The sequence below is a fragment of the Trachurus trachurus genome, assembly GCF_905171665.1.
Source record: "Trachurus trachurus genome assembly, chromosome: 11".
Classification (NCBI taxonomy): domain Eukaryota; kingdom Metazoa; phylum Chordata; class Actinopteri; order Carangiformes; family Carangidae; genus Trachurus; species Trachurus trachurus.
In genome coordinates, this window is record NC_139904.1 from 24,786,115 (window position 1) to 24,812,774 (window position 26,660).

The 26,660-nt window shown below is 45.3% G+C and overlaps 1 protein-coding gene across 1 annotated transcript; it reads left to right on the forward strand.

The window, feature by feature from the left end:
• Positions 1-843: 843 nt before the first annotated feature.
• On the forward strand, positions 844-26,040 carry rftn1a (raftlin, lipid raft linker 1a). Its single transcript, XM_083981728.1, has 10 exons — positions 844-948; positions 6,759-6,915; positions 14,930-15,113; positions 16,748-16,856; positions 21,711-22,443; positions 22,553-22,756; positions 24,173-24,282; positions 24,504-24,607; positions 25,093-25,168; positions 25,482-26,040. Exons 2-10 carry the CDS (start codon positions 6,768-6,770, stop codon positions 25,914-25,916), a joined length of 2,103 nt encoding a protein of 700 aa, XP_083837854.1. The 5' UTR covers positions 844-948; positions 6,759-6,767; the 3' UTR covers positions 25,917-26,040.
• Positions 26,041-26,660: the final 620 nt, after the last annotated feature.

Consider the following 26,660-nt stretch of genomic DNA (forward strand, 5'->3'; position numbering starts at 1 on the left):
GTTGGAGCACATAATGTTCAGTCTGCAGTGTGGCCCACCACCACTGCTGCTGCTGCTGCTGCTGCCCCCCTCCCAGCCTCCATCAGCCTGTCAGCCGGCTGCTGGGTTTCAGTCAGGGTTGGATTGCCTGTCTTCCCTGGCAACAAGCCCATCATCTCTTGGTCACAGAGCATTTTGTTTTTGTCACAGTCTGGTGGTGCGACTGGTCTCCCCAGGGTGCCCCCGTCCAGCCCGTGACCACCCACCAGCTCCACCCACCCACTCCCCTGTCAGACGTTTGTGAATTATGGATAAGTCTGGATGGCTTCTTATGAAATATAAATCTTCCAAAGCAGACTATTGAAAAACACAAACATCTCTAAACCCCCAATAACCCTGTTAGAAGACTCACATTCAGCGTGTGACTAACGCTGAGACACAAACTTTACACTTAGACAAGCATGTCAAACATCTACTGTAGGAGCAGTGCAAGTAGCACAAATCCTCTGTGGGCGCCCCTCCCCTCCCGTGGTTAATTGTATCAATGCAAAGTCTCTAATGCGATACATATTGTTTTCCTGGAGTGTTTCAGACAGATGATCCAGCCTGACGAGCAGGGAGGAGAGGAGATGATTAAACCTCCCTCCTTCTCTCCTCTCCACACAAGCTGCAGACAGACAGACTGAGGGACTGAGGAGGGAGGTAGACGGGCTGAGCTGCCGGTGAGATTAAGCTGCAGTCAGCTGTAGTTTATAAATGGAGGATTCATGTTTTCTTCCCATTGGATCGCAGAGTAGGAGCGACTGCTGTGTGTCTCGTTCCTGCAGCCGTGACGGGGACAGACGCTCAAGACACTAGAGAGAAACACACAGAGAGAGAGAGGTGCACAGACAGACGGAGAGAGAGGAGGGACACACGAGGACTGTCGGTCCAGCAAACACTTCGTACTGACTGGGAACGACTTGACTGGTGAGTTTGTCTCTTTTGGTTCATTTATTCAGGTAAGAAATCGAATATATATATTTTTTTTAATACTTTGGCGTCTTTTGCAGAATACATTAAGATATTCATAAATCTTAGTCATTTCAACAGTAACCAAACTCGTTTGCATATGTCCAAATTGCACTTTTTACGGGTGAATTTTCAGAGGTTTAAAAAAAAAAAAAAACTTCAAAAATAAAAGCATAGCTCACTTGAAGAAGTCTCCGGACTGGAGCCTTTTCACAATAAAACACCTGTGACAAGCAGAAGCCCTCTCGGTTTAGACAGCAAGCCTCCCGTCATTTGATTTGTGGGATGTTGTGTACCATTTTTATTCGTGGCGGAACGAAATGAATAAGCCCCTCTGCTCGCTGTCACAGGTTGAAGTGAACTCAAGATATGCGTGACGGAGTAAATGTGCCGAGCGCAGATGGAAGAGAGGCGGGATGGTGCGCGCGGCGTGTGTGCGCGTGCGTGTGTAGGCTATGTGTGTGTCATGAGGAGAGGGATCTGGTGCGTAAGCGACCTGTCATGCATCATTTCCCGTTCACTAAACTACCGCCGTTAACGGGCAGCAACAGCTAGCCACGTGTTGTGTGTGTGTGTGTGTGTAGAGGTTGAGGTTGGAAGCACTAAAGTGGGGAAAAAAAAGGAAAACCAGAAACATGTAATTTCAAGCTAGGCTGCACCCACAAAATGCATAGGGCATCAATTAGTTACATGACTATGTGTGGGCGCTCTCCATATGACTTTTGGAAATCTATTTGAAAGCATTTGAAAACGCATTCATTAGCAGTGAGTGACACCCAGTTTATCATAATGTCCATGCAGACAGTAGACGAGTATTCATCGCTCTGTCTCACTCCTCAGAAATTGAGTTTACAATGTTAAATTGATGGATTCAAGTACCTAAAGAGCACACCTCAAGGTTTTAGTAAAAATGATGCCCCGGTCCAAACACTCCTCCTTTGTTCATAAACTCTTCCCTCTAGAGCAAAAAAGGCTGCGCAAGGAGCTGCCCGACACACCAATACATCAATGTCACAATTTGTTTTTATCCTCCACATGCAGCCTCATTAAAACACCGTTTGAGGTGACTATTGTGTTGCTCCGGGGGAATCACATCTCCCTCAAGGCAACTTGACATGCTCCCAGTCTGCTCTCTGTCTGTCTTTCTTGCCTTCTCTGTCTGTCTCTCTTCTCTGCCCCTCCTCCTCCTCCTCCTCCTCCTCCTCCCTTTCTCCTCATTCTCTTTTTGCACCCCTTCTCTATCCCCATCATCCCCAGATAGAGAGAGTGTTGCCTCAACCCAGTGGGAGAGAAGCCTGCTCCCCAGGATTCAGTCTGTCACCTCTAATTTAAAAATTCAGTGATACACAATCCAATACAGGATCTTAATAATAATGCAGCTGTTTTCTATGACAGGCTTTTAAACAGGCCAAACATTCCTCGCATATACAGTAGTTGTAATACAATCCAACTTACAAGCAGTGGGAATCGCGGCCTCCAAAGCAGGCCCATAAAGTCGTATAATAAAGGAGACTGGAGGCCAGCAGTGACAGTTTTATTTGCTGATACTTGCTGTAAGTCAGTTTAGTGCATCAGGTGCAAAAATGAACACAGCAAGAAACTATATTATATACAGCAACAACAAACACTTCTCCTCAGGTGGTGAGCAGTATTTGTGGTGCAGAGATGATACCAGAGATTCTGGGCACTATGACAACGGTTCGCTCAGGACCACATATCTGTAAATCCTAACCCCTCAGTAATGATAAAAACAAAATGAAATTGTCATTTGTGTGGCAACTTAACTGGTTTAGGTTTGGTCAAGTACAGATCACTGTAACTGCCTGTTTTTGGTACAGGAATTGATGTGTTGTTGTTTGAATCATGAAAACGTCAGCGCTTTTAGTTTGAGAATCGCAGACAAGCAAGTGCTTATCTTTGGATTCACACACTTTTTTTGTTGTCTGTGTCCGTCCATCCCATTGTCCTAAATATGACGGTTCAGGAACTTCAAATTCTGAAACAGTTTGGATTTGGGCGGTTAAAGGTCAAAGGTCAAACTGTGTTTCATAGTCTCTTCTGTAAAATCAGAGAATAAATCTGAACGAAATGTCCAGAAACCAAGGATATTAAATTTGCATGACATCAAAGAGACATCACCGGAGATTGGTATTTTTGCAGAATAATTCATTACCATATTGATTGATGGACTAATTGCAGGTATAAGATTCCCTTGATATTCAAAGGAGTGAATGCAACAATAGCAGCAGAACTTACAGGACTTTAATCTATACTGCCAGTAGCATTAAAGCATTAAAGCAGCTTTTACTACCTGTAGCTCGTCAGCTCAGTTGTGCGTTATGATTTGTGGGTTTAATCACAGATTTATTATATACAGTGTAGTTATTAAAAACAGTGGCTAGGGGAATATAAAGTGCTTAGGAGGAACATGAAGACTTTAACTTTGGCACTGTTGAAGATCCTCCTCAGTGGTTCTATCTATATTTACTGTCAATGTTCCCAAGCCTGTGCGTGTCTGTGGCGCTCCCTCTGCTGCTTCTTGGAAAGCAGGCGCCCCCGTCCCCCCCCCACTGCCACCACCGCCACCACCACTCCGACTGGTGCGGGAGGTAGCGGAGCAGTGGCACAGCACAGACGGATTATGCTCCCGCGTAAATCCGCTGTCATTTCAAAACTCTCCCGTTACAAGAGATTCTCTAATGAGAAGCCCTCTGCTACACCCTGTCTCTTTCACTCTTCACTCCATTCTCTCTCTTTCACTACTTTTATCTGTCTCTCCCTGCTGTCTCTCTCTGTTTAATGGAAGTTTTTCTTTTTTTTTTCCTGTCATGGCCCTTTTCTGCCTGTGTGTTTGTGAGAGCAAGTGAGAGATTCTGTTTGATGTCAACATGTAGAGAAAAAGGCCTCATATGGAGTAAAAAGGCCTTGAGTCTGGAGCTCGCTGGAGCTTCTACCTTGTATTTTTTTTTTCATTTGACGTTGTGTCCAATTACAGAGATCTGTTTCTAAAGCTCACAGACAAGAGTTCATCTGATAACGCAAGGCCTTTTTTTTTTGAAACAAAACAGTCAGCGTACAATGAAAAGGATGATGAGACGTTGGATCAAATGGTAGAGCTGCAGGCTAGTTGAGACAAGGACTAGAACCAATCAGGTTTTTTTCTTGAGAGCAATATATCCAGTTGCCATGAGCAAAATAATAAGCAAACCACTCCAAATTGTTATGACTTTTTACCACTGCATAATTCATTATGCATAAAGAAGAATAAGACAACTGAATGAATGTGTTTTTGTTATTTTTCCTTTACGTAAATTGAGATTATTTGCATCCGGATTGGTTTGTAATTGTGTTAAAACACTATAGAGCAAAATGACTGTGTGAGAAGTGGTAGGATGCAAACCATACTGCTTCCCTTTGGGGATTCCCTTTATGTTCATTGTCAGACAGTCATCATCATTGTCATATTTTGACCACATCAGCCTCCTCTGTCTTGTGCTTCACCTTCCCATGCCCCCAACCAGCCAGAGATGAAGCCTGGTAAACATCTTCGCATTAACCTGGCTTTGTCCCTGCAGCAGACGGAGCCTATGAAATCACAGGCCTGGAGGAAAATATGTTCGGTAGTGGATCTACATGCTCTAACTTAGACATAACCCGGAGCCCACATGGCTGGCTGTCTGTCTGGAGACATTGTAATAGTTTTATGAGACTTAACAGGCTCAGCAGGGGGCCGCCTCTGCAGCGAATACTCATTGAGTCACCAGACAGAGGGACTGAATGGATGGAGGGTGGAGAGGGATGGAGGTCTCGCTTAAAGCAAGTGTACAGTAGGCAGGGAGTTGGAGAGGAAAAGTGTAGAAGGGCATAATGTAACATAATGTAATGACAGGAAGGATCAAAGGATGGAGAGACAGAGAAGGGGAGGAGGGGGAGAGACAAGTTGAGGGAGGGGATTGAAAAAGCAACATGAAAGTGGAAAGAAAAGTCAGGAAGAAGTGACAACAAGAGAGGGGAGGTTGGGAATTCTTTTAATCAGATGGACACAAAAAGAAAGATTGACAAAGAGGAATAGCTGTAAGATTAATCAAGGCCATTGTACCAACAGAAAGAAGGGAGTTCCCCTAATCAAGAATGGCTGACAGAAGCAGAGCAGAGGTCAAAGAGGGGGAGAAAAAAAAGTATGATGAAGGCATCGGTCAGAGAAGGGGAGAGAGTTTTGCAAATCATCAGGAAGACAAGATGGAGAACAAATGGTGGGAGAGTAAATGAGGGGGCAGACGGGTCAAGAGGAGAGGAAAGGATGGTGGGAGGGGGAAGAGAGAGGAGACGGATAAAGCAGATAAGATATATGTCTTGCTCTCCTCTCCTCCCACATCTAGCGTCATCATCCCTCCATCTCTCCTCGTTCGTCCTTGTTATGAAAGAGCATGTTGTATTGAAAGAATAATTACTCTTAATTGCGTGTTCTTTGTGAAACTCAGAAAGACAGAGTGCACTGTCTCAAGACAGATGACCTGACTGTATCAGAGATGTTGCTTTATGCAACTTTCTGACCTTCTTATTCAGTCACCAAACACACACACACACTGTTACACACACAGACATACAAATTCCCACCCGCCACACACTCGGCCTAATGTAGTCTGTTAGGATCGTTAGCCGAGTTAACGTCCATGCACTTGGCCCAATGGGAGTTACTGTGTCATTCTCCACGCTCCCCAAAACAGATGCAGAGATACAGATATAGACCTGCCTTTGGGGAAGACACGCACACACACGCGCACACGTTCTCTCACACACTCGCATGCAGATGCACACCTCACCGCTCGGCTCTTACAAGCCGTGGCAGACGAGGATATTAATCGTAACTGTGGTGATGGTTTGAGGGTACCGACGCTGTCACATTAGATTAGCTTGACGGTATTTGGCCACACCCACGTCCTGTCGCGACCATCTACCAATTTGTCATTCCTCTTCTTTCCATCTCCAGTCGTTTGTCTCCAAAGCCACCTCTCTTTAATTATTTCTCTTTTCTCGCAAATCAGATCTTTTTAAGTCTAAATTGCCTGTTGAAATTCAAGAGAGGAGGAATTTGAAAAGAGCCTCCCTCCAAATTGTGTTTTCGATCACCAGGACTTGAGTATATCTGCTGGTTAGTTACTTACACAATCTGAAAGTCTTAAAATAACACTGATTTCTGTATGCACTCAGACCAATATGTATCATGCTCCTCTCCTCTCCTCTCCTCTCCTCTCCTCTCCTCTCCTCTCCTCTCCTCTCCTCTCCTCTCCTCTCCTCTCCTCTCCTCTCCTCTCTTCTCCCCTCCTCTCCTCCTTTCCTTCCTCTCCTCTCCTCTCCCCTCCTCATCGAGTCTCATGTCGCTCTGCTTGACAGGGCAGGAAATCATTCTCATTTCTGCTGTAATTCGTTCTGATCAAACATGTCGCTCCCAATCAGCCCTATTTGATTAGAAGATGCCCGTATCACAGCCCACCAAGCAGGTAATGCCTGACACTCAGATTTCAGCATTATAGCAGTGTATGTGTATGTGTTCACATGTGTGTGAGTGCGCGTGTGAGTTAGATGCGCACGTCGTTTCCAGAGCTCGCATGTGAGCAGCAGCGTGTACTGTAGGTTTGTGTGTGACTATCACGCATGTTCCACTGGAAGTGCTGTATATTTAGAAACTCTCCCAGTCGGGTCTCTGCTAACAGAACCTCTGTATTATATCCCATTATTGTATCCTCTGCTCTCCTCCTCTCCTCTAGCACAGAGACATGGGGTGTAGGCTCCCTAAGCTGCGGAAGGCAGAGGAGAGGAGAAGCCCGGGCAACATCTACTCCACTCTCCGACGGCCTCAGGTGGAGACTAAAGTGGGTGTGGCGTACACCTACCACTTCCTGGATTTCCTCTTGGGAAAAGAAGGTATGGCTACAGTATGGGCGTACTTGAGACTCTCAACAGTCTCTTTGTTACTGTTCCTCACTGTGTGTTAAAGGTTTTTCCTCGTCTCTTTTTTTTTTCTGAGAGGTTGGGCTCGGCCTTTGAAACCCACTGGGATGTGTAGGCTACTTCTTATGACTTGACTTCTCCCACTCTTGCATACTTGAGGTTTTTCTCCAAGTATCAGCTCTGTCAAAGATGATGGTCACAAACAATAATGATTTTTTAATATATATTTTATTTATGAATTTTCAATATAATAAACGAGACAACAGACAAACTATGACAAAAAAAAAAAATTCATCACTAGCTCAAGAACAAATACACATTGAAAAGTGGACAGAAAAAAAGGGCCCTGCTCAGAAACATTGACATACTGTACAGAACGTACCAGGTATTACATAAAAATGAAAGACATGGGGTTACTAGTATTACTTTTTGACAGATACAGTATAGAAGAAATGGTTGCCACATCCTATCAAAGGTTGCAGAGCTGAGAGAGCCATTGTGTCGGATCCTTTCCATATGTAGCAGACTGGTGATTTCTGAAAGCCAGGCCTTAAAGGAAGGTGCCTCATCAATTTTCCAACGAGTTAAGATGTTCCTTTTTGCAATGACCATTCCATATTGTATAGTTTTACGGTGCAAATTGGTGAGCATAAAAAGCTGTCGAGAGCCACCTAGAATTGTGGTGAGTGGATCTGGAGAAATGTTACAGTTATATACCTCAGAAAAACATTTGAAAATATCAGACAAAAATTGATTTAATTTGGGACAAAACCAAAATAGGTGGCCCAGAGTCCCCTTCGCTGAGTTGCATTTTGAGCAGATTGGGGATGTAGAAGGGAACAATAATGAAGGTTAATCAAACAGACGCAGTGATTGTAACCATTAAAAACTCTTAAATCCTCAATCCAGTGAAAATACATAGTTGAAACAACCAAGGTGTTAAAATGGGGCTTAAATAGTCAATTTTTAGTCGATATGATGCCATTGACAAGTGTACGTAGATGAGTCACCTACTGTACGCTATAAAATAACTTATTTCTCTAGGATTTTAAAATGCTTTGGGATAATGTAAGTACAGAAGTAGATATGTTAGGATGGAAAAGTTGCATCATGTTCCCTTCATCTCTGGAATTGATTAACATCATCCATACAAATCTAAAAAAAAAACTGAAAAAAAACAAACCCAACAGATGAGGTAGTTTTCATGGTTTGTTTACTAATTTTTTGCTCTCAGTGCTCATCAGCACCTGTGCTCCTCACATGTCAATGTGATGAGAATCCAGAGAGTCTGAAATCACTGCCTTATTTGTGTTTGTTATGCGCTGTAGGGAAACAGTGAATGAATGAGTGACAGGAGAGGTGAAACACAGCTCAGCTGAAAAGAACAAATCTTGGCCATTAGATGCAGCAGTCGAGCTTCATTCAGATCTGATTCACATTTGTCTCAGTTCCAGTCTGGAGGAGGGAACGGGCTCCGAGGAATGTTTCTTCACATTTTGGTTGAAATCCAACACAGTTCAAAAGGATTCTTTTCCACTGAGCACCTTCTTCTGTTTTTAAGTAAAATGTGGTTGTTTACTTAAGTTTTCTGTTAAACTGCTTTTTTTTTTTGTCTCGCTTGAACTCTGGAATACGTCTGTTTGTGTGTGTGTTCCCCTCATAAAATAGCCACAGTTGCTGTTCTGATTCAACCAGTTAAATGGAATGTTTAGGTCAGCAACTCTGCAGAGCTGTTTTCTTTTTCATACTGTAAGTATCTGCGGGGCAGAAAGTGGCTTATAAGCTGAAGTTGTGTCTGTTTGCGGCTCCTGTTGCAGGGAGTTCAAAGAGTTCTCTAATTCTCCGATTCAGCTATATTGTGCACACCGTAGCCATGCCCTGCAACTTCCCCCTGCCTCTGCCTCGCACAATGACAATACACTAAAGCTGATGTCTGTTGCATGCTGTCTCCACAACTGTGTGTGTGTGATTTGTGTGTATCTGTTCGGGAATATGAAAAATTGTTACTGTGTGTGTGCTTGCAGCATCTTGAGTATGTTTGATGAGAATCCTCCAGAGGCATCTGGCTTCTAAAAATACTAATTCTGGCATTGTGTTGGTGTGGACTGTGAAGAGATAGAAGGGAGGGACCGAGTGAGGGAAGATAGAGGCAAGGAGGAGAAACAGATAGTGTTGAAGCAGATATATATAAAAAAAGAAAAAAAAATGTTTCTACAAGCCAGTGCTGTGTACTGTGTCACCAAACAAGCTGAAACAGGTGCAAGTGGGCTCACATGAAGAACCCTTTTTTTAGAAGCATTTCCAATGCAACACTGTAACAGGCAGCAGGCACAGCACCACAGCCAAGTGGCAATGGTCCGGTTGCCAGTCGGCTTCATTTTCAGCCAGCTCTCTTATGTTTGGCAAACGGGTTAGTCTGTAGCGTTGGCTGGGAGAGATCTGGCAACCCCGAATGGTGGTGGTGACCAAAACAGACAATGGACCTGAGGATTGCTCGTCGTTCTCGTTGCTGGAGGAAACGGCAGATAAATTGCCTAATCGCATGGGCGGCAGCAGCAGCAGCACATGTATAGATATAGAAAGACCACACACATACATATATACTGTTCATACAAGCAGCAGCCATAGTGTCTTATTCGCACTCACGAAAAACACTTTATAGCACTTAGTCAACAGAGTTGGTGTTATCTCTCAACATACAGGCAGGTCATTTATATGGTAAACTCAGTGACGCCACCTGAGCTGCTTAAGATGAGTATACTCTATTTTAGGATAGACACAGCTAGCTACTATGAATTGATTGTGTGTGTTTCTGTGTGGTTGTGAGTGGGTGTATGCCTGCCTCGCTCCGCTCCTTCGCTCTTCCTCTCTCCATTTGTGATAGAGAGACCAAGAGAAGTGAAGGATTCCTGAAGGATTATCTGATTGTTTGTGGAGATTGAGAGACCTCATTCCCAGCAAAGGGATTTATTTGTATTTGTGTGTGTGTGTGTCTGTGTGTGTGTATGTAGGAGGCAGATAGAGGAATCTGTATGTCAGTCCATGACATTGAGGAAACCCACGGTCAAATCCATGCTTTAATTCAATTTGGCTCCCATTAATAATATTATTTCCCTGCCAGCGTGACATGACGACTCCGACATAGTAATGAAAAACAAATATCTCTGCCGGTGCCCCTCCTTGAGTTATGTGTGTGACTGCATGGCTGTTTATTGAACTAAGTTGTGTCTCCAGGAAGAGGAGCTTAATGATCAGACTGAAGAGGAGCGCAGGTTTGGTTTCTAGGTTGACCTTTGACCCAGTGGATGATGAAACTCCCCAGAAACGACGCGGCCGTTAATATTGTGTCAGCCTTTGTTTTATGAGTTCCAGCAATGTTTAAGCCGAAAAATATTTCCGGCTCACTCCACGCTGTGTCACGGCGACCCTGCGGTGCATTCAGGGAGGACGAGGAGAAAAAATATGTTCAATGTTCCAGCCGGTTGACCCGCAGCTCCATCTCGTCTCGTCCTAGGAACCTGCAGCCGATGTCTTATTCCACTTATTACTCCTTTAATCACCGATCTGCTGCACCTTGACACATCTCCCGCCTTTCCAAAAAGTGCCGTGATCTCCATTATCCCCATTGTGACATTGATTGGTTACCTTGACAAGTCGGCATGGATGTAGCGTAGGAAATGTAACAGCCAGGTGTGACATTTTAACCCAGCCTCCTTTGTGTCGAAGCTGCACGCAGATAATGAGCAGAGGGAAACGGAGAGAGCAGAGAGCACGAGCAGAAAAGAGGTAGAGTGGAGCTGAGGAAGGTGGTGGTGGTGGTGGAGGTGGAGGAGGAGGGGGCCAAGTGGAATGCAAGAAGAAAGTCAAGGAGGTGTAAGGTGAGGGAATGAACAACACATGGAAACAAAAGATGCAGCGAGCGTTAGTCAGGCCTGGAACGGGGAAGAGGAGGAGGAGGAGGAGGAGGAGGAGGAAGTCTTGGGAGAGTTAGAGGTGTGAGAAGGAGAGAGTGGGAGTCAGGAGGAGTGTGTGGATGTGTGAGGAAGGAAGCTATGTGTGATGCTGTGTGACTAACGCCGGTCTCTGGAGCAGACAGCGAGGAGCTGAACTCTGCTGATGACTTTCTGCCACCCTGCGGAGACAGAGACCCTCTCTGCTCATTAAAACTTACAACATGTGTCTAATGCTCGGATGTGTGTGTGTTTGTGTGACTGAATACCTGTGGGCAAGTTGATTTTGATCATGTGGATACACCGTGTGTGTGTGAGAAAGATCTACACCCGAATGTTATGATAGATATTCCCTCTGTTGGCGAGGGGAGATAAATTCTTTCCGCCTTACATGATATATCTTTGCTATCAGAATGTGAGTGTGATGTATTTGGTTCAGAGAGCAGGCAGAGCACAAATCCATCAGTTTGTGACATCTCTGGCGTCTGACGCACTCTTTCAGGTAAACATTTTTTTCCACAGAGATCGTTGAAAACGCTGATCTGACATACTGTAGTTCAAACCATTTTTCTCCGGACCTGTACGCAGTCTCTTATTGGCAAAAGATCCTGCGGAGAGAATGCCAAGAAAGATGGCAGAGAGCTGCTGCTACGTGTCAAAAGTGAGCCAGACTAGACTTCACACCATCACAAGTACATGGTACTGTATGCGCCATGAGCGCTACACTGTGTTCTCACCAAAAAAAAAACAACCCTTTTTTTCCTCCAGCTTGTACTTGTCAGCCATTTTTGTGAACCCCGGCACTCTGTCTGAGACATTTCTTGTAAAGCAGGCTCTCCGAGGAGATCAGACCCCATTTGAAAAAGCTCAGATGCTGACCAACAACTGTCATGGCCCGTGGCTACATTCCCCGAACAGTGGGGAGCTCCTGGGCTCCAGGAAGTTGATTATTTTATAGTCACTGTTTTGGCACATATCCTTGCCTAAAAGCTCTGCAAGTCATTAGAAGGCCATTTAAATAAACGTGAACCTCCACCAGGCAGAGGGATAAGCCTTGAGGGGGGCTGTGAGTAGTAATCCCCATGCATCACCTAGCAGGCTTAGTGCAAACTCTTTCTCATGAGCACACACTCAGACAAACACGGGCAAAAAAAAAAGATGGTCCATACACACTCTCTGAGATACCGTGGAGCGCATTCAACCCACAAATGTGCTTTACAGTCACACACAGATGCAGGGATTTGTACAAGGAATTAATAGGCCCCTTTCAAATGGCTCACACTCTGCCTGTGAAATCCCGGGTCAAAAAGTGAGTCGTCGCTCACAACGCCCCGCTTGCTGTCATGTGGTCAAAGCAGCGGGTTAAGACGGGAACAGAGGAGCGGGAATCAACAGCTGAGCTGTGTGTGTGTGTGTATCTGTTAAACAATGCAACCTTGGATGTACGTGTCTGTATCTCTGACAAACACCCGCTCTCACCCTGTAGAATCACAAAAACACAAATGTTACAGTAGTTACACAACCAACTTTTTCCACCCCCCCCCCCCACCCCCAAGTCTCTTAACCCTCCTGCTGTCCTCCTGGGTCAAGGAAGGAAGGAAGGAAGGACAAAGGGAAAGAAGGAAGGAAGGCAGGAAGGATGAAAGGAATGATGGGAGGAAAGATAGATGGATGGAGGGAGGGAGGGAACAGATTGAGTCAAAAAAGAAGGATGAAGGGAGGGAGGCAAAAAGGATTGTGGAAAGAAGGAAAGAAAGATGGAGGGAGGGAACAGACCAGGTCAACTGGATCAAAAGAGGAAGGAAGAAGAAGTAAGGACGAAGGGAAGGAAGGAAGGAAGCAAGGGAAAAAGGATTGTGAAAGGAAGGAAAGAAGGAAGGATCCTTGTGCTTTACACACTCCTTTCCTCACCACACCCCCTGCCCTGCGCCCTCACTCGCTGGCACCATAAAACTCCACCCGGCTCTTTCTGCCCTGAGCTGTTCCCATTCTGAAGCGGAATTGCAACCCCCCCACCCCCCACCCCCTACCTTTAAATCCCACAGTGGCAGACAGTATAAATGAAGTCGCTTCCCAGCCTAAAGCGCTGCATAACACCCTAATAACTTCTGTATGTCTTCTTTTTTTTTTTTTGCCTGAATTAGCTGCGATGCCTTCCTTGCCCGCGCATCTCGTCGGTGGGCGAGTGCCAGCCGTGCACAGCTAATGACGGCTAATGACTGTTTACAGTGACAGGATCGTTGTTATCCCCACCCCACCCGCCCGCCAACCCAGTCTCCAGCTGTTATTATTATTATCACTGTACTGCTTTTGATAAGTCCCCACAGACACCCGTTTAAGTGTTTGCTTGATGAAAGGCCCTCCTGCTTCCAAACAGCTATGCCAAGATGATGTGATGGTTGGATTTTCTCAGGGTGGTTTTTTCCCCCCCCTCTTTTTCTCTCTTTCTCTCTCTCCTATTGTTTCACTGAGATGGGCTTCAGGAGAGTGTGTGTTCATGTGCTTGCTTCCTCACATGCCAGCCAGCCCCTCATATGTGTGTGTATGTGTGAACACGCCAGATGATGGAGAACCAATTGAAAATGAGATGGTTTGCACATCTTTTTTTCCCTTCTCTCTGTGTGTGTGTCTCTCTGTGTGTGTGTGTGTGTGTGTGTGTGTGTGGAGTTAATTTATTCAGGTTATTTTCTCTTCTCCAGACCCATGCAAATGAGATTGAATGGGAAAGGATGACAAGCATTCAGGCACAGACAGCCTCATCTCTCTCTCCAACATTGCTCTGCCTAACTGCCTCTTTCTCTCTCTCTCTCTGTCTCCCCTTTCTTCACCTCTTTTTCCATCCTCCCCTCTCTCTCTCTCACACACCTGGCTTCGCTTGGCGATAAATGCACGTGTTCCCTTAAAAGCCGGTGAACACGACGAGAGAGAGCCTCGCCACAATGCACTGACCCCGGGAGGGTGGTTCTCGCAAACATTGCGCTTCCCCCCCCTCCGGTGGATTTGCTGTGACAGTTTGCCTCTGTAAGATAAGCTCCGCTAACCATCCCCGCTCAAGTGAAGCTGTTTTCTTTCCATTGTGTTTGGTAATAAGGCAAACAGCTCTGTGTCGGTGATTGCTGCTAATGCCACACGCCCCAACAACAGGCAATGTGATAGCATTGTCTTTCAAAACCTTTTGATGTATGTAAGTGTGTTATATTAAAGAGTCTGTTAGTGTGTTTTGTGTCAGTACAGATGAGTGTGTGTTCAAATCAAATAGGCACTTCCGTGTGTGTGTGTGTGTGTGTGTGTGTGTGTTTTCTAAAAACCAGACTGTGCTGGTGACAGTGAAGACAGTCGCTAATAGTTCTGGTGTAATTAGTTTCAGATTTAGCGTGAAGATGCCATGTGTTGTTGTTCAGTGGGAATTATCATAATGAAACATGCTCTGTTCTTCACACCCTCTGTCCCTTTTGCCCCCTTCCCCTCCTCCTCGTCCTCTTCCTCCTCTTTGTTCCAGCTTTTGTCCACTTCCAAATGTAACGGAGGTCCGCGGGTATAGTCACAGTCACGAGGTACCAGTAAGGAGAAGTGACAGCGTGTGGCGGTTAGCGGTACTGAAGTTAAACTCACTCACCCATAAAAGACGTGCCAAGCTACTTACCAAGTGGTCATTGACCTCTTGGCGAAACGGTTAGCATTGTGCGGCGGTTAGCGGTACTGAAGTTAAACTCACTCGCCCATAAAAGATGTGCCAAGCCACTTACCAAGTGGTCATTGACCTCTTGGCGAAACGGTTAGCATCGTGTGGCGGTTAGCGGTACTGAAGTTAAACTCACTCACCCAAAGATCTGCTAAGCCACTTACCAATTGGTCATTGACCTCTTGGCGAGACGGTTAGCACTGGGTTCGAAACCCGCGCAGGGCAGGCCAGAACAACATCGGTCACACAAACATCTCCACTGCTTTTCCTCGCCTCGATTACCCCTTCTTGACAAAATTGCTTTTTTTCTCTCACCCCCCTCCTCCCCGCTCTCACCCGTTCTCCTCCCACGCAGAGGTGCCGGTGTCCTCTGTACTGTGTCTGTCCTCGGTCAGAGAGCTACCTGTCCAGGTGAGGGAACTCTACGCGCAGGGTTTCGTCCTGGTCGCCGTCCACCCATTCGTCCACCCCTGCGGCCCTCGCCACGCACACATCCAGCGCCAGCTCCACCGGGCCGTGCTGGTCCGAGAGACGCCAAGGTACAGTACACAAACTTAACCCACCCTCGTCCCCGGCAGCACTCCACCGAAGACGACTGTGACGCTGCAGAGTGATGAAGATAACAGTTATTAGGTTTCAGCTTGTGCGGCTTCATTGTTTGGGAGCCAATTGAATCCCATTATCATAAGCAAAATTCTGCACCTCACCTCCTTCTCTTGATGGAAAATTAATTACACATGAGTCAGCCACAAAAATGGCTAACTTTAGCTCAGTGCCCCAATTCCTTCACTTTTGACTATTCATGATAATATAGCGTGTGACTACTCTGTATACTGAGGAGCTGTCTCCTCTGTAACCCAGTTCTTTTTTTTTAACCTTCTTCTGACACTAAAAAACTTCAATGTTTGACTTTAGTTTTCCACTCTCACTTCTGTCCCCATGGAAATGAATGACAGATCTGATCCAAAGAGAAACTGTATACATACTTACTTAATTAACATAACATCGCCATAGGTCTGCATATCATTTCCATAACATATGTGACTGATCTTCAGGACATCAAATGATTCACTCTCTCTCTCAGTGGAACTTCATGATCATTATGATGGAGGAAAAATGTCTCGTATGGAGACGGAGGGACCCCTGTGGACCAGTCTTTTGACTCAGTTACATATGTAACCTCCTATTTGTTGTGACTTATTCTTTGCAATTACAAGAATTACTTTGCTGAGTCTACAGTTTTAGGCGTCCCCCTGAGTTCAATCTGCTCTTTTAATGTGAATTCAAGGAATAGCGTAGTAGCGTTTACACACACAACGCACACGCACACACTGTAGAGCACAGGCAGGTGCCGGGCTGCTCCTTTGATGCCCCTCCTGCCAAGTGGTCCCGCTGCTTCCTGGCACCTGTCACCGTGGAGACGGCTGATTGCATCATCAGCGCTCGCCAGAGGGGAACGGCGCGCTGAAAGAGAGGAACCATCTCTCCATCCTTTCATCTGGCTTTCTTCAGTGATGGCCGTCCCCCACTTTTCTTTTGTCCTCCTCACCCCCCTTCGTCCCCTTTACTCCGCCTTTTATCTCCCCATCGCCGCCATCCCCTTTCATCAGAAAGCCTAAAAGTGAAAGAAGAGAAATCTGACAGATCTACTGTTTCAAATCTAGCTGGGAATGTCACTCATGCCTCAGAGCACAAGATATTACCACGGCCTTCCCACTGACCTCAATCCAAATCTGAAGTGGCGTATCTGAATACGCCTTTTATGATGGTGTCTTGCAGCGGGAGCAGAAGGAAATTCAGCCCCTTTTTTCTGTCTAATAAGTCTATTGTGATTGTGGTGAATGTGAGCGCTCTTTAAATGGGAAATTCAACCCTGTTCCAGAGATGACATTATGTTTCTGCTGTGATCGTTCTGGGTCAACGAGTGCTGATGAACATGAGCGAGGCTACCAGAATCGGTGGAGTCAAGGCTCATTTAGACTCTAATGTCAGCGGGTGCTTCAACTGCTCTGGCAATAAACGGGAAAACGAACCTGCGGTACACGGCATGGGTCGATGTTATAGAAGTACATTTAACGTTCTCTGGTTCATGGGAGCAGAATGGAACTGGAGCAAATCACATGTGAATGATGTTGGAGGCTGAATGTGTTTTGTTTCATTTCTCACCCTGTAGTTCAGAGAAAAGCCAACTGAGGTGCGCAGGTCATCGCCTGGAGACAGATGTCTGTGTGGCGGGTCACCAGGCCGCTGACCCAGAGGTGATCCAGAGCTACGTCAAGAGGGTGAGTTCAGTGGGCAGCTGAGTGATGCCAACAGAGGGAGTTTGGATTCATATTATTCATTTTTCTTGGATTTTTCTTTACATAGTGATTCTTGAAGGTTTGTTGTGTTGTGTGTGTGGTATCTGGGACTTGTATTCACGCTTTGTAAGGCTGTTGTTTTCAGGGTATTTCAAATAGGATCTTAGTGATGAGTAGACTTGTAGTCAAGACCGCCTAAACCGAGACCAAGACAGAGAGTATCAAGACCAAGATCAAGACAGACCAAGTCAAGACCAAGACTAGTTCAGCTCGAGACCGAGACTGAGACCAAAAAAAAAAAAAATTGTTAAACCATATTTTTCTATTTCGCATGAGTGGTATAACAGCACCATACTGGGTTCAGCTGCTTAGTGTAAATATGAGATTGTATTATTTCAACAACAGGCACAACAATACAGAGACAGTGCATGTCTTGTGTGTGAACTCACTATAAATGTTTTCATCAATTGGCTGAGATCAAATGTGTGACAATGGCATGACCGCTATTTCTACACTATTAGAGGATTGACTCTTGAGTGCTGTTAAGGACTGACCTGACTATTAGACAAAATAACAAGCCTCCAACACCACCCTGCACCTCAAAAAAACTCTAATGAATGGGAAATATGTTGCTGATTTAAAATGTACTTAATTTGTAGATGAAACGTGACATCATATTAAAGGCGTGAGAGGACGAGCGCCAACGCATCTGTGTCACAAAATGCATGTGATTGGTAGCAGTTGAAGGGGGTGTATGAATAATGATATCCAAAATATCCTGCCTGGATATCGTAGGCTACAAATCCCTTCGAGACCGCTCTGCCAGTCCGAGACATTGCGAGACCGAGAGACCCGAGACTGAGACAAGACCGAAACCAAAGACTGTTCAGGCCGTGACAAGACCAAGACCACAAAAAAATCATCTTGAGAACTACAAGTCTAGTGATGAGGCATGTATTTGGGATGCAGAGCATCTCATTGCCGCCCTGATACTTCTTATTTGTTTTATCTAGTGTAAGAATTTTAGTGATGAACTGTTTGATCTTTTTCTGTCCTGGAGCAAAAGTCTGAGACCAGTTTCCCCAAACGGTAAATGAGCCCACACTGTAAACTCACTGTGATTGGCCGTAATTTTATATAAGTTAACATGACGTCAAGGATTTCTGCAACATGTAACCCTGAGTTGGCAGCCGGCCCCTCTTTAAACATGTTTTATTAGTTCTGCACAGACGTACCCAGTTAGGTTCAAAATTACATAAGAGAATCTACCTGTGCAATATATTTCAAATCAAATAAAAGAAAGAGCAGTTCCCAGAAAAGCAGAATTTCCCGGCGCAAAATCCAGACTGAGAGGAGCCTGTTCTCCATCCGGCCCTTATCTCCTCCACCTGCCAGAGTCCTATCGCAGGTCAACCCATAGACCTGCAGCCGCCCACCTGCAAGGCTGAACATAATGGCAGCGAATCAGGGACAATGGGCACAGTATTAATAAATGAAATTAAAAAAGAGATTAGAATTTTAAAAAAAGTAACCACGTCTTCATCATTGAGTTGAAGAAAGGCTCCAATGAGACGGCCCAGAAGACGCAACTAGCAGAAAGATACAGCAGACTCTCTAATGGAAACTCTTATCTTTTTTAACAACACGAAAAAGAATTTATTTCAGTCCATTAACACAGGAACGGGGATGAAGAGTTTTTCCACTGAAGAAAGATAAGACAGCCAGAACGATGGTAAGAGCAGCTCTGCAAAGGAAAGTGGAAGGTTGCGACTTAATGAATGAAACTGATGAATTTTATTGTGACAGTGACTGAGAAGCTGGACTGGTTACCTCATGACTGATCTGCTAAATGAGGCCAGTACTTGCACTGATACTGATCAGGTGCATCGGATGAGTGAGTGTATCCATGGAGAGTCGATAGTCATGTGAGAGGAAGAGGAGTTCACAGATTCATTTTGACATCTTCACTGTGTCCTCCTCCTGTGGTATGGTGTCGTTCTGTCAGAGCACTCCATCCATGTAGGATCCTCCCCTCCTAACGTCTCTGTACTTGTTGCGCTGCTTGTTTTCATATGTTCCTTTCATGTTGGCGCAGCGTCGCTGTGCCAGTGGAGTAAACATTCAGGGGCTCAAAGGGCTACAGGCAACTGTCTATAATTGCCTGCTTGTGCCATATGGTAACAAGCCTCTGGTCCTGACATGCCGAGCTTCTCCAATTCAAACGGAGCACATTTGGTTTTCAATTTTCAAATATTGCAAATTTATCTGATTGGAATGATTTTAACAATTCATATCCAGGGAAAGCTGCTCAAGAACCGAGCTGTGATATGATAGGCCCAAGATGGAAGAGGAAAGGAAACCAGCAAAACATACTCAACATGCATCTCGTGCAACGTTGTCCATGTTCCTGTAGCTGAGAAACAAAGAGAGGAGCTATACAATGCATGGGGGGGTTGAGTTGTGGTAAACTATAGTGAGAGTTAACCTTAAGATCCCCGGCCAACCACAGCACCATCTCTGGCATTTATCGGCTGTAAAACTCACTTTTTTTAGTCTCCGCTCGTGAATTCGCCAGCAGTCCTACAATGGGAAATGAAAATGTGCTCTATTGAATTGATTTGCATCTGAACACCCAAAGAGCACAAAGGGAAACCTGATTGGATGGAAATGCACATCACTGAGTATAATGTGATCGGCTCCAGCAGCGTGACATGAATAACCAATCAGATCACAAGCTGCCATAGAGTTCGAGATAAGAACCCAGGAGCGGGACTGGGCAGACAGGGTGACAGGAGTGCATGTGTGTGTGTGGGGTCTGTCTGTGTGTCCGTCTATTCAATTTTTGATATTCTATACTTCTATTTTTTCCAGCGCTCACCAGCCCCCCCCCCCCACCCCCACCCCCACGCCCGCCCTCAATTTGTCTCCGGACATACTCATCAGATAAAAACTGTCCGTGAGTGTGTTGAGTGTAATAGACATACTATTTACGGACCTGATGTGTGTGTGTTTACGTGTGAGTGAAGTGTCAAAAGTAGTGGGTAATAGGGAACGATGTGTCTCATTATTGTTCGGTGGTAGTTTGCAATCTGATTTCTCTCCCGTCGAGCCTGTCTAAAACTGTCAGCCCAAATATCAACTGACAATTAACCACCAGAGCTCCATGGGAGGGAGTGACACACACACATTCGCACGAGGGCAGACACACACGCACACACACGGATGCGTTGAGATAATGAGGTCCTTTTGTCATTTGAATATTTGATCTTTGCAGATGATTAGGTAGGTTGTTATTCTGCAGGATATCCACTCGGCATACGTCAGCCTTTTGTTTGTGTGTAAATGAGGCATTGTTTGTGTGCCTGTAGTAGTAGAGATTTATTTCTGGTGCTGTGAATGATAGCTTTTATATTCATCTGTCACTCAAGTTGGATTCTAATAGAGTTTTATGGGTGTAAGTGAGTAAGCTTTATTTATACAGCGCCTTTCACAGACCAGGGTCACAAAGCACTTTACAATTACAACAAAACAATACACAGTTAAAATGTACATACACATTTAAAAGGCCAAGACAGCTCAGTGACAATCATAGCAGCCCCAAGACAATTAAGCAAAAGCCTGAACAAATAGATAGGTCTTAAGTTGGCTTTTGAAGGAGTCAACAGACTCCATCCAACGCAGAGAGAGCGGAACATCGTTCCAAAGCCTGGGAGCAACAGCCTGGAAGGATCCGTCTCCTCCGGTCCGGAAACGCGCGCAGAACCATCAGCAGATTCTGATCCACAGACCTCAGAGCCCGAGCTGGATCAGATCACTGATGTAAGATGGAGCCTTACCATGCAAAGCTCTAAAAGTTAGAACCAAGGGGGGAGTTGTGGGTTCTACAAGTGAAGACCACTTCTGCGTTCAAAAAACTGCAGTTCCCCTCCGGCCTCTGGGGGCTGGGACCGAAAGTGAGCAACTCTCCATTGACCCCCATGTTAAAATAGCCGACTTTACAGCTTAAAAAAATGTATTTACAGCCTGGTACATTTTATTTTTTTGGTCTCTACCGATAGTTTCCACCTCCGTGAACAACCGTTTTGGTGTTGTTTAGGCTTCAAATTCATAAATGGGGGCGTGGTTACGTTGAGTGACAGGTTCGCAGACAGTCGTTAGCTGGTTGCTTCGAGTTCAGTGGGCGGGTTCTCTCCAAATATGGAAAGTAGACTCCCACTAAAATCCAAGATGGCGCAGTTCAAATGCCCGTAGTAGGAGCACAAAACGGACTCCCCCAAACCAATGGGTGACGTCACAGGTGCTACGTCCATTCTTTATACAGTCTATGGTTAGAACCAGAATATTTATTTATATATTGATCCTAGAGGGAACTGGCAGCCAATGAAGAGCTTTAAGAATAGGGGATATGTGTGTCCTCCTATTAGTGCGGGTCAGAATTCTCACTGCAGAGTTTTGCACTAACTGCAGGCGAGACAGCTCCTTCCTGTTAAGACATGAAAACAAACTATTACAATAGTCCAAACGTGAAGACACAAATGCATGAATGATCAGCTCCAAATCATTTTGTGACAACATTTTCCTGAGATTAGAGATTTTCCTCAGCTGAAAAAAAGCTATTTCTGGTCAGCTGTTTGCAGTGTTGCACTAATGACATGTCTTTGTCCAACATAACACCCAGGTTTCTTACAGTAGGCTAGGTTTAACAGACTGGCCCAAGTCATCCATGTACTGGTTAATCCCTGGAATGGAGTCATCAGGGGCAATAACCAGTGTTTGTGTGTGTGAGTTTGTGTGTGTAGGTGGTAACATTGTGTGTGTGTATGTTTGCCTTCACAGATCCAGGATGTAGCGGAACAAGGAGTGATGTTTGTGGGCTTCCTCCAGCAGCCGGGTGGCGGACCCTGCTACTTGGGGAACTGGGACCCAGAGGAGCTGTCGTCTTTACACTCGAGCCCTTCGCCTATACACCGAAACCCCTTCAGCGCCAACACCAGCCCAACTGATCCGACGGAGGGACATCAAAACGGCGTAGAGCCTCTGCATCGCCCCTTTGAACCTCAGGAGTCAGATCATGAAAATGTAGAATGTAGCACAGGCTCGGCCCATCTGAAACCCTCCAGGAGTTCAGAGCTCCACACAGAGGAGTCCAATGAACCGACCTCACAGATCAGTTTCAAAGAGTCACTGGAATCAACCCACCAACCTCAGAATCACAGCGAACCCGGTGCAGACACACTCCAGTGGTGTCCGAGTCAAAACACAGCGGATCACCAAGGGAGCCAGCTGCGATTCGGCCCGGTGGAAAGCACAGGTACGGAGAGACGGCACGAGCGCAGTCTATCAAAAGAATCTACAGAGAAACTGTTGAACCAGAGAGAGAGACAGGATTCGAGCTCAGACAGCTGGCACAGCTCTCCAGACCTGGAACGCAACCCCGAAAAAAGGTCCAGCTCCGTCTACACAGACGGACAAAGCAGAGTAACGACACACAACAACAACAACCACATTCGGCTCAAGAGTTCAGAGAGAGACAAGAATACGACTTCACCGCCGCCGCCGCCGCAGGCCAGTGAGTAACCCGTCTCCTGCTCGTTGCCTGGTTGGACACGTCATCAGGAAGCAAATTTCTCTCTCTTCTCTCTCCAGTGGCTGATTTCCCTGCTTCTTTGTGTCTGCAGGGATGCAGCTCTTCGCCCTGTACAACCACACCGGGGAGCTGAACACGTCTCTGAGGTTCTACTCGCTGAGGGTGCCACTTCGGGTACAAAAGGACGCAGGGCTAATCACGGAAGTCGACGCGCACTGGCTTGACCACATGACTCAGCATTTCACCAGCGGCGCGCACCTCATCGACGGGTTCTTCCACCTCGGGGAGGACAACGGTAAGTTGCTTGTATCTTCTTCTTTTCTTTTTTTTTTAAACATATGTTTATTGACATTTTGATTAAGTTATTCAGACATAAACATACAACACGAACTTCAAATACCCCGCACACCAAGGATCTCATCCATCAAGGTCCAAAAAAAACGACAACAACAAAAAAAAAACAGGGAAACTAAATAAGCAAGTGGAAAATAAGAAAAAATAAGGAGACATAGAGCCATAAAATCAAACATACAGTACAACGCCATTACAACAACAAAAAAAACAGATGCACAGACATCAGAGCAACAGCACAGACGATTACAGAGTCAGTGTAGAGCAATGAGATTCAAGGGTCAAGGGCACAATGCAGATCCACGCTTTCAAGAAAATGTAAGAAAAGGCCCCAGATTTTATAGAATTCACAAAGTCTGTGTTTAATACTAATAAGTCAGCTTCTCTAAAGCCAGACAGACATGATGATAATTCCTTCAGCCAATGATTAATAGGGGGACATGATACATTTACAAGGCAATGAGACGTTTTGAATGGACAAGACAGAGATTAATCAATTTAATTTCATGCGATTTTAAGGAGAGATTTTCAGGATAGAGGCCTAACATACAGAATTTAGGGGAGATACAGTAGGAATGGGTTTGGAAATTATTTGGGAAATTATATGTATTACTTCCTTCCAAAAAATTTTGCATCTTCTCACATTCCCAGATGCAATGGAAGGGTGCCTTTATGAGTTTGACATTCCACACATGTGTCTGAAATATCTGGATTAAATGTATTCAGTTTTGCTGGGGTAATGTAGGTCCTCATTATCCTATTATATTGTATTAATTTAAATCTAGAGTTAATGGAGAGGCTCTGGGCCTTTGAGCATATTTTCTCTCCACTCAATGTCCAGGACACATTCCTGTAAGTCCTCACTCCATAACCTCCTCTTTGAGCCAGATGATTCTTTAGAATGAGTTGAGAATATATTGTAAAGTGTAGAGATCTGGCCTTTACTTTGACGCTGGGTTGTAAACCATTCTAATTTGTTGCTTGTATCTTCTAATCGGACATGGGGAGGGGGAAAGTTAGAGCTAAAAACAGCTCTAAGTCTTCTTTTTCTTGATGACTTCTTAAATGAATGGCTCAGTCTCTAAGAGGAATTTCCCTTGGTGTAGTTGTATCCATGCTTGACAGGAGGAAAAAAGCTGCTCAGGCTGTAGATCTCTGCTCGGCTGCTGGGTAATGGATGATATGCATGGAGTTATGTGCCGTAAGTCCGCGGCTTACACCAGAAGTCACTGCTCAGTCACCCGTGGAATAAGTACAGGCTTAAGCAACGGGGAAGGGGGGATCAATAGTGGAGAGATTGGCGACTGTCGGGGTTATCTGCCTCTGTGTCTCTTAATTTGTCCAGGTCTTTCTCTTTCAGACAGTGGCGTCTCATCGGTGGACAGTGTGTTCATCTTCCAGAGCTCTGCAGAGGAGACCACAAACACGTCCTATGATGCCATCGTGGTTGAGCAGTGGACCGTAGTGGATGTGGGTCTTTGAGTTTTTAATACTCTGGAGAGGAGAAATCCTTTGTGACTGAAGGCTTAAGCTGTTTTCTGTCAAACATTGCGTAAGAGCGGAGATGAAGGGAAAGCAGTGTGTGTGTGCCAGAATTTCTGGTTGAGCTTAACTTTTTTGCACACCTGCTCTAAGTTTATCGAGTACAGTTGGTGAGTGTTTTGTGTGTGTGTGTGTTTTCTCCGGCTCAGGGCGTGGTGGTGAAAACAGACTACATCCCACTGCTGCAGTCTTTAGCTCCATATGGATGGAGGCTAATGTGTGTGTTACCCACGCCGATCGTCAAGACCAACAGGTACTGTACAGATCTACACCTAAAGATATCACCATGACAACCGCAAAACTCAAATCTCTGCTTAACTTGTCTTTGCCTTTGTGTTTGATCACTGAGCAACATCACAACAGCATCACCTAAAACCAACAAAGACTAATTAATGCTTTGTTGGTTTCAGAGTCTTTATTCTTTTTGTCCCTAGCCGTCTCATTCTGTTTTGGGATTAGGACTGACAGTGTAGCTTAGATACACAGGACAGATGGTTTGAGATCTGACAAATCACTATCATATGCTCATCTCAACATGAAACCGCTTTTGAAATCTGTCGGAGCTGCGAACAAAAGCGCTGTCGCCGGAATGCTCCCGCCTTGTAGCCTGCCACTTCACAAACCCGCAGCGGAACGGAGAAGCGGGTTTCGATACACGTAGTGAAATGCGGGCTCGTCACATTATAACATTACAGGTAAAAGCGGTGGTTAAAAGTGCTGCTCTTTTTGTTTCCGCAGTGACGGGAGTTTGTCGACCAAGCAGATCCTCTTCCTTCAGAGGCCCGTTTTGCAGCGCAAGAGAAAAGACTTCAAGGTTTGTTCCCCTTTTGCTTCTTCGCAGCTAATCTGTCACTCGTCTTTGTTGCGCCTCCGGGATACGCGACTTTATGTCACAGAAGGTGCCATTAACAAGTCATGTTGCTAAATATGGGATGTACAGCAAATATAAACGCGCTCAGGAAAAAAAAAGTCTAATAATAGGCAGAACAGTCGGCCTGGAACCGTACAGGAAAGAGGCGTCAAAGACAGAGGCTTTGTTGTGGTTTGTCAGGTGTCTAGAGAGACAGAAAGAAAAAAGACACAGCACAAAGCGCCAAACTGTCTCAGACACATCTATTTGATTTCAGATGCTGAGCCTCAGGGGTCGCAGCAAGGCAAAGAAAAACTCTCCAGGAGAAGAGGAGAGAGAGAACAGGTCCCCCGCGACGGAGGCCAAGATGGACAGGTTGGGAAGAAACACGAAAGAGGGGGAAGAGGAGGAAGCGGCGGAGGCAGAGAGGAAGAGCGGCGGCAATGGAAGGAGCGAGAGGGCGAGCCTTCAGGAAGGTGGAGAGGAGAGGGAAGAGGATGGGCCACATCAAAAGGCTTCCTCGTTCCTGTCGGGGAGCAGTGTTTCTCTTGAAGACCAGGAGGAGGAAACTGACATTGACAAGATCCTTCTGTCCGCGCAGGAGAAGTCGGTGAGATGGACAGATGTGTGTCACAGAGACGACGGAGCGGTCAAGGAGGAGGTGAAGACGGAAGAGAGGATCAAACACCAGCTGTTTTCTGGCGTCTGTTGACACGTTGGGCACAAGGCAGCGAGAGGGAAGCTGAAACTGTGGTAGTTTATCAAAAAAAACAAAAAAAAAGTCTTTGAAAAGGAGTGTCTTGTTGATCTGGATTCTTAGTTCCTCTGCGGACCTTCCAGATGTAGTCATATATAGTGTATTTATATCACGTACTGTTGCTAACGCTTCAGTCTGCTCTGTTTAGGACACGAAGCTTTGAGGTTGTAGCTCCCATCAAATGGGCGAGTGTTGTGCAGTTCCTCTGCTTTGGGTCAGTGTTGCTGTTTGATGTGTTTGACTGTACAGGACGACACAGTAGGACCCAGAACAAGACTCCAGTCTAAGCCTTAAGTATTATTTTCTTGCCCATCGTTGTATTTTACTACTTTCTCGTCATAGGACTGTTAAAAAAGGGAGTGTTGATTTCACTGGGCTTATTGTATTTTTCTATGTAATGTATATAAATGAAGAAGAAAACGATAGGAAAAAGGGGTAACACAAAGTGTGTAGGAAACTGAATTGAAACTTACTGTAACAGATACATCTGCATTGATCAATTTTGGCTCATTAGATGTCGGTGTCATTTACATGTTGGCCAATAAACATATGGTTCAGGTATGCCAAAGATGTTTGAAACTATTTATCAACAGTTAACATAACATAATTCGTCCATCAGAGTGAGTTTATTTTAAAAAGTTTCACTTGGAACAATCTTTTCCAAAAGGAATAAAATATAAAAATCAATTGGTAAAAATA